The sequence below is a fragment of the Opisthocomus hoazin genome, chromosome Z (genome assembly GCF_030867145.1).
Source record: "Opisthocomus hoazin isolate bOpiHoa1 chromosome Z, bOpiHoa1.hap1, whole genome shotgun sequence".
Lineage (NCBI taxonomy): Eukaryota > Metazoa > Chordata > Aves > Opisthocomiformes > Opisthocomidae > Opisthocomus > Opisthocomus hoazin.
The window spans coordinates 53,752,072-53,771,970 of NC_134454.1; the positions used below are offsets into that span (position 1 = coordinate 53,752,072).

Genomic DNA, 19,899 nt, shown 5'->3' on the forward strand with positions numbered 1-19,899 from the left:
CTCAATCATTTGCCTGCAATTTGCAGTACTATCAGCCAATCTCTACCACTTCACTGCAGTTCTGTATTCTTTATTCGTGAATTTATGAAGAGGACTCTCAAAACAGACTTCACCCATCACGGAAGAAGCACTTGAACACTTAATGGCAACGGTTTCCATCTGAGTCAGACGGTGGCTGCAAGTAGTAAGAAACTGAAATCGAACAGTGGTACAGTATGATGTAATAAATCTGTATTACGCATCTATTTGCATACTTCCAATGGCAAAATTTTGGATTAGGATGAAAATCTTTAATACTGCTGTGCCTGAATACTAATCTGAAGTTCAGAACACAGTGAAGCATACTTGATCAAAAAGAGAAACAAGGATACAGTTACTCAAGAACAAATTCAAATTTCATTCTATTCAATTAACAATCCAAAGAGCTCAAGACAAGAAGTCACCGATGATTTCAAAGAAAGCTAAATTTGAATTCATTACCGAAGAATGTTTCCAAGTAGCACTGCAGCAGAAAACTTGTATACTGAACGGCAGACAGAAGTAAGATGAGGCATGGGGGTGGGAGGGTAATCAGAACAGTAGTTGCTCACAAAGAAATGTGCTGACAGTTCATAACAGGGTTACTGCTTCAGTTCTCAGACTTCCTGGAGTAAATGGGCGTTTATTATTATTTTGATATCACAAGCAATTGTTGATATTTCTCAAAAAAAAAGAAAGAAAGAACAGCAAGTGTGTGGAATATTGTTTACTGTTAATCAACACATCTTAACCAAAGTTTTCACAACACTTGAAGATACATTTATGTATACAATAGTCTCAATCACAAAAAACAAGCAGAACAATTAACTACATAAGGCCTTAAAATTAGAAGCACAGTGTGTATAGTTGGAAATTACTTTGTTTACAAATAGGCTACATATAATTAAATTTATTTTTCATAGTTTTATTCAAGCAAAATGCATTCAAGGGAAAGGCAACTTACAAAGTTTATTTTACTATGAGTTAATAGAAAAATGTCAACATTCTCTTCTTGCCCCTCCCCCCACCCCATCCAGGCACAATTAGTAAAATTTCCATACAATACTCAAAAAACAATAAGCTTTTACACTAAACATCCAAAAGTAAGCCTGATCAGACAACTGCAAACTCGCAAATTGTTTATTACAAAGTTGGATAAACTTGCAGGTTCTTTGTAATGAAATATTGCATCTCTACGCAATCAATGTTTAAAACTACGTTGTCCACAAAGCCTTCTAAGTTCTAAAAGTCTTACGGGTTTCTGTGAAGTACTTAGTGGCCTCAGTAGCAATCATGTGAATGATGTTTATGTTACAACAATGACAACTTGTGGCATTATTTTGGCAAGATTAGGACTGCTGAGAAGGTGAGTGGGTAAATTTGTATAGCCCGAAAGATAAGGGACAACACAAGAACAAACCAACTAAAGTAAAACTAAGCACAAAAGATACAAAACATATGGAAAAAGGATCTATTTTGACCCCCTCCCCCTATAACAGGGCATGGGTCATTTCCAGTGACTATCGGTTCTTATTACATACATTAGTATTTGCTCAAATTTCATGGCTATTACATTTTTACAGAACAACTGCTTAGAAGTCTGGTTTTTCATTTACACCTGTGCAACAGATTAAGTCACAGTACATTTTGAGATGTTTAAAAAATATTCATAAACTTGATTTTGATATGCTAAAGCATTTGGCAACACTTTTGCAGCACTTGAATTTATAGAATTAAAATTTCATACAGTACTCCTTGTGATTTTTTTTTTGTACATTTTAGAAGAAAAAAAACTCACACAAAGTAATATGAACTGCCAAGCTTGACTGCGTGATCAGGTAAGTCCAGTTTATAATACTGGCATTAAAACCTTCACTAATTATGTTGACAAATCATTACCTGTACATTTAATGAAGGCAACCGAGATGATTTGAAAACACAATCTTCAGGTTTTATACTTTGTATTTATCAAGGTGTGCAGTTCTGCAGCGAAATGAAAAAGCAGGTAAATATACAAAGAAAAAAAATTACAAGTTCACCAGTTCCTGTGACACAAACTGTTTTAATCTTTCAAGGTACTGTCCATAGAGTTCCACATCATTATGGCCCGCTCCTTCTACCCACAGTGGTTCTACAGGTCTCTGGCAACGCTCAAATAACGCTAGGCCATGTGAAAAGTCAATCACTTCATCTTCAGTCCCATGGATTATTAACACAGGAGATGTTATTTTAGAAATTTTGTCAATGCTGTAAGAAAAAGATTATACCTATGAACACAGTGAGCTTTATTAAATCTTTTTGAAGGACTAGACTGTTCATTTCATTCTTTAATTACACAATATAGTTTTAACAATTTCATTCTGACATTGTTTAAATCACTAGAAAATTAGATCTTATCAACACCCTGGAAGCCATTACAGCAGCACATGTAAAGCCATGCAGAAAGAAAACACACTTCTGGAAACTATTAGCATCAAATAACTGAGCAATCCATCTAAAAGTGGTATTCATTGCCACATTCACATCAAAAAAATCAGTCACTGGACTGATGAACATATTAATTCTGTGTTTTTCAGTAAAAACGTGCTCGTCAGAAGTGAAAGAATTTTAGCACTTAAAGTTCGACCATTTATGTCGAAAAAAGGTCTTTAAAGTTAGACACTCAAAAGACAAGTAATTCTTTGAGACAAATGAACCAGTTTGTAATGGCCAACTAGTGACACAGTTCTGAAACACCTGGCAGGAATTTTCTTCAGTTAGGGTCTACTTAGTTTTCCAGTCTTTGCTACTTACAGAAACATACACAAAAGACTTTGTTCACAGTTCCCCAGATAAGCAATTCACTGGACTAGAACTGCTTGTTAGTGATATTAGGGGTTACATACAGGAAAACAAGTAATTTATTTAACAGATACCCACTGAAACGATTAGAGATGTGAAAAACCTGGAAGATTTACAAAGTTATGTAAACTCCTTGAAGTCAAACGCTCCTCATTGCTGTTACTCACTCTGATTTTTTCTCCAACTGTTTTATTTTAAACCTTTGAAAGAAATTTCAGAGAATTTGCTATATTATTTCTTTCTCTAGTCTAAAACTTCTGCAATAGAGTAGAATGCATGCAGAATAAAAAAGCCTACAACTTACTTTGGGAAAGCATCAAAGCAATAGGTCTTCTTTGTATCAGGAAAAGCCACTCGCATTCCCGAGGTCAGTGGAGAATGAAGAATTACAGCAGCACTTTCATACCTAGCAGCAAGATCCACAGATGGTACTGTTCCTATACTCTGGCCATATATAATCACATTTTCAGGGCGGATTCCGTACCTAGAAAATGAAAAATGTTAACAGAAGTGCCATATAAAGTGAAATGGACAAAACTGCAACTACACAGCAACGCAAAAAAAGCATTTCTAAAGACAAACCAGAAGAGGATAAACTATGAAACATCATCCGGCAGAAGAACAAGCAAGTATATTCTGTAACATTCTTGACTTAAAGGGACAATTATTTACTCTGTATTTGCAGTATTTTTTTTTGTCTTATACCTGAACAATACTGAAATATGGGTTTGTTTTTTTAAATACAGATTTGTGAATGCAGTTGTGACTTGTATACTAGTTGAAAGCCTTTACTGGTAACTCTAGTGGACACCAGAAAACTAACTGAAGCCTTGCTAGCTCTATGGTTATCATCAAGTGGAGCATAGTCAAATCTGCAAAAAATTGGCTGGCTTTACTCTTCTGATAACTGATAAAAACTGCAAGCTGGTAACATTGCTCAGCAATTCTGTGGAACCTAAAGCACGCCCATACGGACAGCGGTCAGAATATTATGCAGCCTATGTAATAACCGAGATGAGCTTCCTTCTTATCAAAGATGATTTGACATGCAAGCTAGCCAGGGGAATACTCAACCCAACCCACAATTAGGACAGCCCAACAAGCACTACAAAATTAAAGTCAAAGCCTCCATCCTAGCAAGATGAAAACACTAATTTTTTCTGTAATTAACTGAGGTAAACAGAAGAGTCACGAAACATCCAGTTAACACTTACACAAGTCAGATCTAATATTTTTCTCCATTAGTGCAGATACAAAGAGCAGCCGGTTCTCCAGTTAACACTGAAAAAGCCTTTAAGCAGAATGTCATGCTGGCAAGAACAGTGCCCACAGCAGCAGCCAGCTGCTGATACATCGATCTATAATAACAAAGTGCTCTTAGTACAGGTTTAGACTGCAAAAGCGTATCTGTCTGGGTACCTTTGTTTAACTTATTTGGGACAGGAAGTACCTTAAATAGGAAGAGACACTGCACTGCATTACAACAACAACAATCTCAAACCTTGTTCTCCTGCAATTAGCAGAAGCTTGTTCAGCTTTCTGAGTTAGTGCAGACTAGCCTAACACCACTGTGGAACGGCATAAGGCAAGTTTAATGTTTGCCAACTGACTATAATCCTAAATGGACCGATAATCGGCTTTTTAGTTGAAGCAAAGGAAAGTGGGAAAGTGCAACAATTACCTCTTCTACAATAAATGCATACATGTTTTCTGTCAAAGCTAGGTGACAACACTCATCTCCACAACAGAGTTCTCAAATTTGTATGTTTTGCATGCCTCCAGTAAAGCCAGGGAAACAGAGGTAATGAAAATTGTCCAGGATCTTATAAATATGGCTAAATAACTGTATGGTAACTGTATAGGTCACCAAACATTAAAACTAATGAAGTCTAAAAGCCTCAAAATCAGGAATACGATGAAAAAAATGTTTTGCATATACCAAGACGTTCAAATTACTAACCAACAAAAAGCAACCACCCACTAGTACTTTTCAATAAGCCAGAAAACATGTCCAGTGTGTTACTTCAGCATGTAATAAACAGTTAATTAAAAAAAAAACAAACTATGAAGATGTCAATAAAAACAGAATCACATTTAAGTACTACTAAAATGTAAGTATCACTAGCAGAACTCATTAGGCACACCAATAAGCTAAATCTGGGCTAAAATCCACTGTTCACAATTAACATTGTCTATTTAACTATTAATTTATTTATTTAAATTGTGTTCTGGCTAGAATGAAACATAAAAGCTGTAAAAGTATTAGCACAAGATACATTCATAGAATCTATCCATATCATGACTACTTAATTACTATTGGTGTTTCCTAGCAAGAGTTTCTAGGATCATAATAAAATCAAGAGTTGTAAAACACTAAGACTCAATCACCATCCTGGAACCACAGGTAAGCCCTCCACCTCACAACAGTTCTCAAAAACAAAAAAATTCAAACATTCTGATTAAGAAAGATTTTCTCAAAACTCCAACACACAAAAATACAGTAAACTAAAGCTTTGAAACAGAAACAGCTGTAAGGTCTTTGCTAATTCTACATCTCTTCTGAAACACCTGAGAACAGAGTAGCACCCATCCTTTTACAATTAATCTCCCAATCCAAAATAACCCAAATCACATTTCTCCATTCTCAAAGTACAGTATTGTCTTCTATACCTTTCATACAATATGAATAAAACTCACACTAATACCTGACATTTTGCATTAGTCTGGCATGGAGCTTGCACAGCAAGTTATGACATAACATAGTTCCCAAATAAAAACCCATGCAAATTATCACACTCATATTTCCTCAGGTACTGAGTTTTACAAGACACAGGCCATTGCACAAAAATTAAAGCAAAACTTAGAAGTGTATTTTGGAGCATATACTCTCCTCTTTCTCATTATTCTTCACGGTGTTTTTGGATCCATATCCTTCAGCCTAAAGCTAGCTAAATATTAGCTACAAAACACTCCAAGAACAGCATTCACTATATTTGGATTAAAGTAACCCTTTCTCCATCACAGCCAAAACAGATTGCCTTCACAGCATCCACCAGAAACTACTCATTTCACAGTTTGGAAGCTGAAATAGTGAGGCCAAGAACCAGTAGTGGTTCAAAGTAGTCTGATTTTTTACCATTCTGACTTGGGGGGAAAAAAAAAAAAAAAAAAAAAAAAAACCAAAACAAGAAGCCTGGAAACCAGAGAACAACATCTGCTGTGTCTGTCTCCAGTCCTCCCTTTTCTCTTGAACAGGTTTCCAAAAAGTTTGAGAAAAAAGGAAGAGCCCAGCTATCCCTCAGTCCCTCTCTCCCAAAATTATCACCTTCCAATCTAAATCAGAAGAACTCTTGAAAAAATAACTGTTGCTAAGTTCCCTAGTCATAATACTCGTATGCTCCTCCTTTTGACAATCCTGTAAACTCCAGGTAAGTTCCAAGAAGTTTGGTAGAAAATTATTAGTTAACTACTCACCTGGTCCCCAAATGAGGAAGTGTCAGATCAAGAGAAAAAGTGGTAGTATTACTGTTCTCATAATCAGTGCCTTACAATTACAGGCCATCCTGAGGAAGGGGTACGTGACAGGTAGAGCCATACGCTCTAAGTGGCTGTTCTGGTGACAAGAGCTCAAACACATGCTGTAAAAACTGTTGATATATTTGGAAGTTCATGATGTTGATCATGAGAGTAATGTAAACACTATCATCCAGTCAAGTAATCGTAGATAACTTCTGTCAGAATAGAAAGACCTTCAGCTTACTGGTGGTGGTAACAGTGGGGGTTTTTACAGGTTGGGGGGTGTGTGTGTTTGTTTTTTGTTTTCTTAAGTCATAATCATCAGAAACGACCTTGGAACAAAATCTTTAAAGCAGCTGTGAATAGATGTAGCTTCTCAGAGAAAGCAGTCTTTCTCAGGTACAAGTTACTCTGGACTGAATCTGGCATAAGATTTAGACAGATATTTTCTGAAGTTTAAAAGCCGCCCACAACATTTTTGTGTTTCCCACAGCAACTGAGATTTCAATTCCTTTCAACACCCGATTGATCCTTTATATTCAAGAACCTAAGGGCTACTTGCCTGGAAAGCACATGGAACTTGAAAGAGCAGTTTTTGCATAGAACTAAATGTACCTCTGCTAACATAAGCTTGCTAGCATCCACACCGAGTGCCTGAGCATGCACAAATTTCTGTCCTATTGTCACACTGAAGGTACATGTTAATGGCACTATGAAGCTAAGCTATTGCTGAACAGAAGAGAACCACTTTCCTATTTGCATCTTCAGCCACGCGTTACCTCTCACTAGGCTTCACCAGCTGTTCAGGAGACTAAAGCAGTATCTTCTGGGAGCAGGGGAGCAACTACTTTTCTGCTCATCTGTGCTGGCTGTCTTCAGGGCCAGGCAAGAGACAACATGCCACTGGTGGGTTAAAGGAAGAAGCAAGCCAATATATCACTGTAACGGTACCATGAGACCACTTCCTAGAACCAGGGCCCAAGCTAACACAGGGCGACTAGTGAAGCCAGTATCCTCTTCTGTGAGCCTACGTACGCTGGTCAGATATAGATGTTCACTTGTAAAAGAGTCAACCCTGAACACTCCTGCCTAATCTTTTCACCTTCTGGCAGGAAAAGAAGAACTGCTAAACAACAATGAAATATTCGTTTTTTCCCTTATGACAAACTTCACAATGTGCTGTAGCAGAAACTCTCCCACCGTTTCCTTTACATTCCTGTCTCTGTAACAAGACCTTATCTGTACTTTACTAAGAACTGTTAGCGGCAGCCCACCTCTTTTCCACCCCTCCCTCTTCCTTTTTTCTTTCCATTGAATCATAGAACATTTAAGGTCGGAAGATGATCTCGTCCAGCCCCCCACCATAGGCAGGGACTAAACCAGGTTGCTCAAAGCCCCGTCCAACCTTACCTTGAACACTGTAGTTGGATATACATCACACATCCCTTACATTGGACGTTCATCATATTATAAACTTTTATTGGACATATATCACATTACCATGATGTGCAACATGCAAACTACAAAATGCACATCTGGCTGTAATGAGTGGGTTTTGGTTTTGTTTTTTTTAAAACTTCCGTTACCTTAGCAACCAAATACCAGCTGAAATTACCATACTACACTTGCAGGCTCTTAGAGTACCTACCATTTTGCCCTTCATCTACCTAAGGGAGACAGAAAGCGATTTATCTTTTTACTTCCGAACTTCAGCTGTTCATCTAGAAGACTTGCTAACTTTACAATAACAAAATAAAGTATCAGTAAAATCAACCTTAGGAAGGTTACGTGTTCAGTAGTACCTCTCAGGCTCACACTAACAGATGCTCTAGAGAGGCTCGTCTTTGTGAAGCTACTGTACCACATGCATTTAACCAACCGACAGCAGTGCTTGGGGCACAAGGAGCAAGTGGGAACATCCTGAGAGAATTTTCAATGCACATTTTAGAACCTTTTGTCATCATGCACATAACACTTGAAATTGCAGCTGCAAATTGCAGAACACGAAGTTCATGAACATCCTCCACACCTTTAACTATCAACATTCCAGGCCATCAATAAAATTCATGAGCGTACACCTCTTCCTCAATACACATGCACATTCCCTGTCTTGTGTATACAGCATCTAACATTACTAGAAGAAAAAGAAACTGTTTTATGAGAGGCATGCCCATTGACCACGTATGTAGTAACCAACAAACTGCACCTCCTCTGTCTCTCTCATGATGGTTTGGCCTTTTCTAAACCTTACAATGCTACTGGTACATTTGTTTTATTGGCAAGACTTCTCTTCATGATAAATTGAGCTACTTTTCCCTACCAATTTAAATGAAATCTCAATTTCTCTCCAAATATTCAAAGTTAATGCACCTCATCTTCTAGAAAAAAATCCGCTACTTTGGAATGAAAAACAATAAATTTGTCAATTCTCAAAAGAACACTCTCAGCCAACACCCGAATAGATTTGATATTATTATTATATTTGGCTGTTCAAATTATGGACATTCTGTCCACTCTGACAGTGAGATTTACCCTCCAACTTTTTCAATTACTATCCAGTCCATGACAAGCAAAAACGAAAAGGCTGTTTGGCTTCTTAAAGGTAAGTCTGATCATGGGGCAACTCTGGCAACTCTTCAGGTTTCTGAATGAGCATCACTTGCCCTGTATTTGCCTGGGGCTGGTTAAACCTTTCCACCCTTGCCAGGGTGTCATCAAAGGCCTTCAGAGACCAGGACAGCAGAAAATAGGCGTATCCCAAAATGACTCCTGGCATTTCAACACTTTGTAGCTATGACAGTCAGAAAAAGAATGTCCCCACTTGCAGCTTTTATGTAGTCCCATGCACATGAATATGCAATAATGTGCAACTTTCCCAAATACAATGGCAGTGAATCACCTTGCCTTCTTCCAGTCAGCATCCACATGGATAGCTACTGCTTCCTCCTAAAATACTCCAAGCAGGTTGGGAATAGGGACACAATTCAGAATCTGCATCTGCTGTTTACCTTTTCTGATCTGCTGCCAAACTACAGAATCACAGAATGGTAGGTGTTGGAAGGGACCTCTGTGGGTCATCTAGTCCAACCCCCCTGCCGAAGCAGGGTCACCTACAGCAGGCTGCACAGGACCTCGTCCAGGCGGGTCTTGAATATCTCCAGAGAAGCAGAATCCACAGCCTCCCTGGGCAGCCTGTTCCAGTGCTCTATCACCCTCAGAGGGAAGAAATTAGCTTTCTGTATTCATTTACGTGAATGATAATATTCACATACTCTTACAGAAACCAATGTTAAGAAAGTGGTCTCGGACCAATCTCACCATCACCCTCAATACAGTTCCAGATTACTTCACCACAGGTATCCAGTGCCCATTGGACAGTTGTGCCAATTTACAGATGACCACCTGGATTGTTTTTGCAAGATATGAAACAGTCACACATCTCCACCACAAGCAGCTGTGTTGACTGTAGAATGGAGTCTACATCAGCATTTCAATTACCTCAGAAACACCTTTTAATGCCGGGTTCTGTGATCTCATTTCTCTGAACACGGGAATGCAGGCAGCTGTGGGTGGCTGTGATCAACTCCAACAAAGGTAATTTCTCCATTCTCTTTGTCCCATCACAATCTGCGAGTCACAGTTTAAAAGTCTGGGATTCCTTTCTTCTCTCATCCCACAAACATGCATTTCAAAGGACTTACAGCTATACTTACATCTATCCTGCAAACAGTCCGCTGAACTAATTTGTTTTTTGCAGAACACCTACATTATAAAATGTTAAAGATGGTGCCAGTGTAACACTGACAGAACAGGCTATGCCAGAAAAGTGAATCCATGCCGCAGCGAATGCGCAAAGGCTCCATTCTGGTCCAGATATTCATCAAGTATTTAAACACAGCTGAGCACTGTCTCTGGGCTCAAGAGAATACCATGGACTGGTAACCAAGCTGTGTGAGCCAGTATTCCCAGAGTCACGTGCTGAACTTCTCCCTGCTACATTCAGCATTCAGATAGCAGGACAAGAGCAGGTCTGCAAACTGAAAAGTTGTTGAAAGTATCACAGTGAAAACTAGCAATACCAACCACTTTTTAAGCAACAGAAAAAATTCAGTTCACATTTGTGAAATCTATAAGCTGGGCAGACGAATCCAAGCTCTATACATTGTACAGAATTATGTATTTCTAAAGGTGGTTTTGACACAAAAAATAAATTCAGAAACAAATGGGACTGAGGCAAGGTCATTCCTGAACGGAGGAGGGAAATGCAGACAGATGGAGTATACATTTAGAGCTCCCCCCAACAATGTCTGTTCAGCAAAGGGCATGTTCAGATGGGATTATTAAAATGAACAATCTTATTTGATTAGGAAGGTACACTATGCATTGTTCAAGAATGGAGGCAAGAATTCAAGCTGCAATCACACCTCCCTTCAGGTTTTCCACCAGAAATTTTTCCCGGGGGGGGGGAGTGTGAGGCGTGGGGCAGGAAGAGAGAATAATTACAAATCAGTTCCTAAAACAGAGCCTGTAAACTGACATAAACAAACAATTAAGTTTCACCATCTAGTTCTGTTCCATTTTCTGGTACTTTTAAACAATTCAGACTGTTTTCCACATTGTTTGCAAACCACATTTTGTTTTTGGTCAATGTTACTGGGTATTGGACCAAGTGGCTATCTTCCAGACCATGTATCAACTATAAACCATAGTCGCCAGTCCACCTGTTGCAGCTCTTGGCTTACAGAACGGATGTCTAGTTGTATGTCAGCTTTCTACTGTAGTCAAAAGAAATGCCAAAAACCTAATTTAACAACACAGTACACAATTTTTTAATATATGACGCTGAATACCTGTCCCCTGTGGTTATATAAGGTTTATGATAATAAGCGTTCCCCCTACTTTAACATATGAATAAAATACACTTCTTTAAAAAGAAGTACCACACCTTTATTCTGACATAAAAGAAATGCAAGGCAGTATGTGTATTTAAAACACTGAAAAGGGACAATCCACTCCAAAGTAACAGCAAAACAGTATTACATTGATCAAGTTCTAAATTCACTGCAACAACTACCAGGCTCCAGCATTTAAAGAGTCTTCACACATGCCCATACACTAAGTCACATCCCTGATATTATATTATTAAATAGCATGCTCAAGTTGCAATGATTGAACCATAACATGCTGCTCTACATTAAAGTCAGGTTTTCACAGCTTTTTGGTGCAAAATACACAATACGATGGGAGGTTTTTTGGTGAAATTCTATTCTTATGATTGCACACTATTTTAAAAAATAATCTTTTTGTAGTTTGGGTACTTGTAACACAAGAACAATATTGCTCTAAATGGAAGAAACCATATTGAAAAATGCTCTCAAATTTAAGAAGTGGGTATTCAGTGCTGCATTTATTTGATGCCTGGGATTCTGACCTGTATCAGAGAATACCTCCAGAGTCTTTCACCTTACTGTTTTATCTCCCTAAAACCAGAGGCTTAGAACACAGAAATGGCTGAAACAACATCCTTCCAACTTGCATTTTTCATCTTGTCCAGTTTTAATCTACTTGAGCTAACCACACTGATTCAAATTCCTGGCATTTTATACCAATCATAATGTATTTATACAGATCAATTACAACGTCTTCCACACAACGTATATTTCTAAAATAAAAACATCTTTTTGTTTTATATAGAATCATAGATTCATATAATGGTTTAGGTTGGAAGGGACCTTAAAGATCATCTGGTTCCAACCCCCCTGCCATAAGCAGGGACATCTTCCACGAGACCAGATTGCTCAAAGCCCCATCCAACCTGGCCTTTAACACTTCCAGGGAGGGGGCAGATACAGCTTCTCTGGGCAACCTGTTCCAGTGCCTCACCACCCTCATGGTGAAGAATTTCTTCCTAATATCTAATCTAAATCTGCCCTCTTTTAGTTTAGAGCCATTCCCCCTTGTCCTATCACTACACACCCTTGTGAAAAGCCCCTCTCCATCCTTCCTGTAGGCCCCCTTCAGGTACTGGAAGGCTGCTATGAGGTCACCCCGGAGCCTTCTCTTCTCCAGGCTGAACAGCCCCAACTCCCTCAGCCTGTCCTCACAGAAGAGGTACTCCAGCCCTCTGATCAGCATCGTGGCCCTCCTCTGCACCTGCTCCAACACATCCATGTCCTTATTCTGCTGGGGGCTCCAGAGCTGGACGCAGCACTCCAGGTGGGGTCTCACGAGAACGGAGTAAAGGGGCAGAATCACCTCCCTTGACCTGCTGCCCACGCTTCGCTTGATGCGGCCCAGGATACGGTTAGCTTTCTGGGCTGCAATATAGTAAGCTATCTTTGGAAATACTGAATTCTGAAACAAAGGTGGTGAAACACCATACAGAAATCCACACACAGTCTCACCACGTTCTCTTATAACAGCTTTTCCACTGTCCCTTCCTACAAAAAAAAGGCAGGTGATGGAATTAGCTTAAAAAACAACCTGCATTTTCTCTCATCCACATTACACCACTGGCTCAGTTACCAGGGAATCAATTCTTACAGGTTTTTCCTATCTTCTGAAATTTCCAACTAAGAAGATTCCGAACTATGACAACACAGATTATCTTCTACCAATCATTCAAGGCTGAAACATACCTTATCAAATTTAATCCCATTTCAGTTGTTCTAGTGTATTAGTATTATGGACTGATCCTGCTCAATACCGGCAATGCCTTCAGCATAAGGCACCACCAATCAGTTTGGGTATGAATCCATTAATCCCAAAACACAGCATTTCTGTTTAAACTACCAATCCAGATTAACTGCAACCACCTGAAAAGCAGGCTGTAAAAGAAAAATGGCAACTAATGTCTTACCTTGTCCTAAGAGCCACCCAAGCAGCATCAATGTCAGCATACAGATTCTTCTCTGTTGGCTTCCCAGAACTTGCACCATATCCAGAATAATCATATGAGAATATGTTGCAATTAATCCGTGAACCCAGTCCTATGTAAAAGCTGCTCATCTGACCTAGGTCAACAGCATTTCCATGTGAGAAGAGCAAAGTATACTTGGCGTTAGGCGAGCAACGCACAAACATACAGGCAATCCTGTTACCTTTACTTGTTCTAGTCATGAAGCACTCAATGGCATCTTTTTCTCTAGAAGAATACTGCCAGTCCGCTCGCTCTGAGAGATGTAAAGTCCAGCGACTACCGCTCTCATCACACATCAGTGTGTACGTGGGATCAGGAGGTAAGAACGCCAGTTTGGAGGCAATTTTCCCTGGGCATGGCGGACAACAGAACAGGCAACACAGTTCACTAAAGGAAAGATTATTCATCTTCTAGTCTGAAATAGGAAGAGAGAATGGTATCAGTTTCTAGTTACACTCACATATAAAAAAAAAGAAAAAAAACTCATGGAAAATATAAACTTAACGTCTCTAGAAATAATACATAATTTTAGTGGAAACGTAACAAAACACAGACTTAAATATAAATGTAAATTTCTACAGAACAGCTTATTTGATATTATTAGCTACTTTAAAATGAGCACATTATTAAAGAAGACTGATAACTCTAAAGCCCTGACAGATATTAGAACTAAAATATGATTATCCAGGGAAAGAACAAGCATGAGTCTTGGAGTTCTATGGAGGAAACGAAGTCCCTCATCTTAAGCCATTAAGAGAAGTGTTCATCTCACTGACAACTACATATGTTATAAAGAAAAATTAACATATGTTGCAGTGTTTGCAGGATACTAAGGCTATGCAGATCTCTGCAGCCAAAAACAACTACAGAGTTTCCTAAATACAGAGAACGTATACTGGAATCATGACTTATGGACTCCTGCAACCAGTATCAGCAGTATGAAAGGCGCATGGAGGACAAAACTTAGCAGGCAAAACAAGATGCTTCTGCTGACTCAGCAAACACTGTAGACCTTCAGTATACTAAAATCCAGCCAAAAGCTCTTCCTTGCTCTACATGCTGGCTGACATAACTGTTTCCAAACACTTCAAAGAAATTATTAGCTAAAGTGTCCTCTATTGCACACAGGAATTGGGATTATATTAATGATCTAACTATTTTTATTCCATGCTTTAGCAAATTCATCCCAAACTAAATGCTCTACCACTTATACTTGACAAATCAATATAATCTGTACTACCAATTCAAAGCATTGGTTAACAGAGTAGGGGGAGGAAAAAAGTAAACACACACATAGCTAAAGCAAGCTAGGCAAAGATACAGTTGCCCTGCAAAGCAGGCATTGCATCCTCTTAATTTACAGCAGGGAGAAGGGGGGGGGGGGGGGGGGGGGGTGGACACCAGACATGGACCCTTTGTTGTGACCATACTTTTTCTCAGCAGTAGGAAGAGGGATGAAATCTGCCAAGAGCCATGCTGGAAACCAGCACACCTAAGATAAGCATTTACGCTACTTTCCTTGCGATAAGGCATCTAATGTTTCATCTCAACTTAAACAACTTTTCCATCCCCAATCTACCTGCAGGTCTCAAGCTCAGTTCCTGCCAGGTCACTGTGAACAGAAATGCTCTTACAGTTCAATGTACCAAGCTTTGCCTGCTAGATCCAAGTTTACAAATGGGAACAAAACAAGCGGATTTCTGGTGTCCACAATCTCCTCTCGCTCCACAAATACTTGGGTAATCCAACAATAAAATCTTAGTGCTAACTATAATACTTGGCCATATTTAGACTGTATTTCAAAGTTTGTCCTCTAACTTGTATATAAGCATAGTTTTCATGCCTATATAAATTTCTCTTTATAAAAGCTTCAAGGACACTGCTGTAAGAACTGCTGAACATAGATCACGGAACAACTATCCGTGTTTTGGATGTGTGAATAGTCTCTTCCCTGTGGCAGGGTATGAATGCATACTGTATACAATGTTACATAGAGTATAGTCCTAGAGTAGTGAACACAAACACAGCAAGACAGTCTGATAAACAGCATGAGCATTCTTGGAACACTGTTGCTTTTTGTAGGGCACAAAACCCCATTTTTTCACCAAGGCTGCTACAGCCAAGTGCTTTCACCCTGAGTCTCCAGCTTTCTTCAACACAGAGGGAAATCTGTTTCTAGATTCTTAGATAAAGCTGACCAACACTACTAATTTAGAGGAGAAGGCTGGAAGGGTGCATGTATCACCTCCCATAAAAAGGCAGATTGTCTCCTAAATGAAGATCCTGAATAAACTATCATATTTCTGCTAGCTAAAGAAACAACCAACTCATCTATTTATGTAATCATCACAAGTAGTTCCTCAAATATGGAACAGCTCATCTGTTCCCTGTCAGGTGAGATTATCTGGACATTAATTTTAACCTGCAAGTCAGGACAAGAAGAGGTCTATGGAAGAGGTATCAAGATTGGCAAAAGGCTTGGGCCATCTTACGCACTGGAAAAACTCAATACTTTTTTCCTTCTTTACTTCTCTTACAGCTGTTAAGTACCAAAGGCGCTACTACTTTCACCTCTACTTAGAAAGTTCATGTTCACAACCCAGAGAAACTGCTGTGACCCCTCAAAAGGCTTTTTTTCAGAAAGTGCTTATGACCCAGTTTTCAACCACACTTCTATTTCTATTAGAAATCATGAAAGTGGTCTGTTTCAAAGAAGTGTTCCCATCTCTTCAGAAAAGCTGAAGGCCAAAGTTAGATACAATTTACTTTATGTGAGGTAAAAAAAAAATATAGAAGAACAGTACCTCCAAAAGTGAGGTACGAATAGCCTGCTCTGCCCAGGAACAGCAGATTGCACTCCATTCCAGCATACACTGATAGCTACAGAAATTCTTACTTGCTTCCCAATCCACTTGTCAGAAAGAATTAAAATAGTTTACATTATTTATAACTATAAACAGCCTGGCAACACCACAAATATGATCTCACTCAGAAAATATTTGCTATTTGTCAAAGTCATTTCAGAAGACTGGAAGCTGGCCTGTGGAATTCACACACAGAGCAGTACCACAGTAACAACAGTTAATCAGCTGAGGTGGTACTGTGCCCCAAGATAGCTTAAATGTGCTAAAAAAGGGCTGTTGCCACATATGGCAAATGACTTATGCTGAAGATCATGGCTGAAGTATTATTTCTCTTCTATATTAGACTGTAATGTAGACTTTATATGTCCATTTAATCCAGTGGAAACTCTACCTACTGAAACTAAAGATTCCAATTCCAGAGTTGTTCTCCATCTAAATCATGGCAAGCAAGAACTCTTTTCTTTAAAACAAATACTTGCTACTGTCTTCACTCAGAAAACCCAAGAAAAATAGCAGATCCCTAGCACCACTAACCGAACATATCTGACACAAAACACCTACTGAACTTCCTCAAGAGGATACCTTCAACTGAATGCAAACAACGCTTTCATTATACTGGAACTGGTTTGTCATTCATTGTACTCACATGAGTGTGTTCTTAACCTCCAGATCTGGAATGGAACCAGGATGTGAGAGAGTCACCAGGGTGTACAGAGTAATTCTGATATCACTGTTTAAAAGTTCAACTGAATCAGCATTTCAGCCTAGTAGTTATCCACCAGATGTCATAATTTAACTACAGCTAAACAGGCATTATCTTTCCTCAAAAGGTATACTGCTCAGATAGTTCAATAAGGATTAAACTTAATATTTCCCTCAAAAGCGTGTTTTTGCTTGGGTTTTTTTTTTTTAATGTTAGAAAACATGTCACATGATTTCCTAATGATTCATCCAGCCAGAAATTATTATGGTAAAAATTAAAAGAAAAGTCACAAATGCCCCTTTATTTAGCCCCACCCAGACTTGGTAAAAGCTTTGGAGATCAACAGTATTAACAGACCAATTACTTCATTAAGTCTAAAACATAATTTACAGAAAGGGAACAAGGTATTATAAGTGAAATTGCATTATAAATCACTAATAACAAATGGATTTGACACATGCTTTATGGGGACTCTTACTGAAACCGGGGCAAAAGCAACACTGACCACAAATTACCTTAAGCACACAGTTCCACAAGTACAGATCAATAACTTTAATGGGACTCATTTGCCTAAGATATGATGTGAATAACTAAGTTAAAGTCTAACACCTTCTGAGCACGTATGATGTAAATCCTTGTGCTCATTACAGGAGCATTGTCAGACGCAGAGATTAACAGATCCCAACAACATAACTATTTCACCTCCTATCTGTCACTTCAGTACTAGAAAAGAAGCTAGTGCTGTTCTTTAAACACAGTTCCTAATCCTGGTAATATTACTAATAACAAAAAGAACATAATAAGAGAAATATATATATCCTTTAAGATTATATTGCATTTTTCATATAAATTAAGTAGGAAAAGTCTGTGGAAGAAACTATGGGAAACTGATAAACTTCTACTCTTGTGCCAATAAAGGCTAAGAAATAAAACCGACCCAAGTGGCAACACTCACCCCTTCTGGGATAGCTTTTAAAAGGAAGGTGACATCATTTTATCAAATTTATATTGCTATTTATTTATCTCTCTTATTTAACTCTCTTACGAATGAAAAAGTAACACAGAAAATTACAAATGTAAACCTGCCCACAGGCAGTAATTTCAATCCATTCTGTGGCAATTAACCTTTTCATTAAGGCTGACAGAAGGGGTGGAAGATGTCTATCTAATCTGAAAGAACACTTCAAATATATGTCTTGTGATTCCCAGGATAACACCAATGTAGTTCTTTCATATAAGCAATTATTCCTGTCCTCCCTCTGCCAATCTTAACAAGACAGTGGCTCCTATTATTCACATCTTTGAGTACTTCACTTACATATTAGCCTCAAAAGCCCAACCCTTGCAAACGCTTATCTAGAAATCTTATATTTACATGAAATACAAATTATTCTAATTGTATATTTAAATTAAATTACCTATTTCATAGGAACTACTCACATGAACAAAGTCGAATTCATAAACAGAGCTGCTGGTTTGTGAATTTTTATTGGTGCTCTGTCACAGGCAAAATAATAAAATTGTTGGGCTTTTTTATTTGTTGTTTGTGTGAAGTTCTTTTTAATCATCATTTGTCATTGTATACTGCTGAAACGGGAAACTTTTAAGTAGTTTCCCTCACCTTTTCACTAAGCACAACGCAACGACTACTCGAGTTCAAGCCACTATCTGAAGCGCTCACGTTTATCTCAACATCTGCAACGTATTAAAAATGTAACAGAAGGGTATGAACATCCTTCAACTACTTCAACAGTTAAAGCAACAAAATACTTTGTGAAAAAAAAAAATCAGTGTCCGATTAAGTATTACACAAAAGGAATTAAATAATATAATTATTCAGAAAGAATACACAATAGGTCTGGAAAAGAAGGCAGAGGAAATCTCTTCAATAACGAAAAAGCCATACCAAGAAACACCGTGAATTAACTCTTTACAGGCAGCTTTCACAGAGCAAAACAACCTATGTGAGAACAGAGAAGCCCGACAGGTCCAGAACTTCATTTTGGTTAGTTTGCTTTCGAACAAATGAACAGCTTTTACTATCCTCACAAAACCTAGCAACATTATAAAGCTTAGCTTGTACGCGGACATTATTCCTCTGCTGCTGGTTACTTTCTACACCTCAAAACCTAAAGGCACAGCTGAAAAAAAAAAAAGAGAATAGAGGAAACGCCAAGCGAAAAACCTCGCAGCTCCTTCCCACCCCACGGCCAAACCAGTGCCCCCCCCCCCCAAGGCTCCGGGCCGACAGCTGCGGGGCCCACGGGGACGGTGCCCGGCGCGGCAGGCCGCCCGCCGGACCCAGCGGCGGGGGGCCGGGGCCCCGCCGCACCCGCCCGGCAGCCCCCCGCGACGAGACGCGCTTTTCCACACCGGTCCGCGTCCGGCCGGACCGCGCCGCTCCGGTTTCCCCAGCCGCGGGCGGCCCCCGCCACCTCCCGGGCAAGTCCCCGGAGCTTTTACATCAGTAACACCCGGGCGGGCCGCCGGGATCGGCAGGGCCGCGGCCCCGGGCCCACACCGAGGGAACAGCCGGTTCCCGCCGTGGCCCCTCCTCCCGCCCCGGGAGGCGGAGGGCCGCGGACGGGTGAGGCGGGGAGAGAAGCGGCCGGTACCGGGCCGAGGGGCCGGCTCGCCGTCGCGCCTCGGGAGCGGATCCCCGAGCCGCGGCCCACTCCCCACTGACCCGTCCCCTCACCGACAGCCCATACCTGCGCCTAGCGCTCCGGCCCCGCGCTTCCCCAGCCGCCGCCGCCCGGATGCCGGGCCGGCGGGGGGAGGGGTGCCGGCTGTGCTGAGTAACGGCGCGGCGGGCGGGCGGGCTGGCGGCAGCGGCCCGGTCCCGGCCGGCGCCTGCAGCTCCGCGGCAGTGGACGCGGGCCCCCGGGGGAGCTGCTCTCCGCGCGGCCTAGGACAGCGGCGCCAGCGTCGCCTCGACGAGCGACTGCACCGGACCGAGCGGCTGCCGGAGCAGCCCAGGGGGCGGTGAGGCGGGGCGGGACCGGCCGCCAGCCCCAGCGAGCCAATAGGAACGCAGC

At 40.2% G+C, this 19,899-nt stretch overlaps 1 protein-coding gene across 2 annotated transcripts; it reads right to left on the minus strand.

The window, feature by feature from the left end:
• Positions 1 to 417: 417 nt before the first annotated feature.
• Positions 418 to 19,796, minus strand: ABHD17B (abhydrolase domain containing 17B, depalmitoylase). 2 transcript variants are annotated; one of them, XM_075447171.1, is made up of 5 exons: positions 19,573 to 19,796; positions 13,476 to 13,709; positions 13,235 to 13,388; positions 3,164 to 3,343; positions 418 to 2,265 (listed from the first exon to the last, which is right to left on the minus strand). In XM_075447171.1, exons 2-5 carry the CDS (start codon positions 13,699 to 13,701, stop codon positions 2,046 to 2,048), a joined length of 780 nt encoding a protein of 259 aa, XP_075303286.1. In that variant the 5' UTR covers positions 13,702 to 13,709; positions 19,573 to 19,796; the 3' UTR covers positions 418 to 2,045. The 2 variants fall into 2 exon arrangements, with proteins under 2 accessions (XP_075303286.1, XP_075303285.1); XM_075447170.1 differs by having other exon boundaries at positions 13,235 to 13,709.
• Between the last annotated feature and the right edge of the window lie 103 nt (positions 19,797 to 19,899).

What these genes read in the sequence shown, in the direction of transcription:
- ABHD17B (XM_075447170.1), bottom strand. Translation starts at nt 13,701, where the DNA reads ATGAATAATCTTTCCTTTAGTGAACTGTGTTGCCTGTTCTGTTGTCCG. An exon ending in TGGGTGGCTCTTAGGACAAG is followed by an intron (nt 3,344 to 13,234) that starts GTAAGACATTAG and finishes TTCATTTTCTAG; the next exon opens with GTACGGAATCCGCCCTGAAA. An exon ending in TGCTTTGATGCTTTCCCAAA is followed by an intron (nt 2,266 to 3,163) that starts GTAAGTTGTAGG and finishes TTTTTCTTACAG; the next exon opens with CATTGACAAAATTTCTAAAA.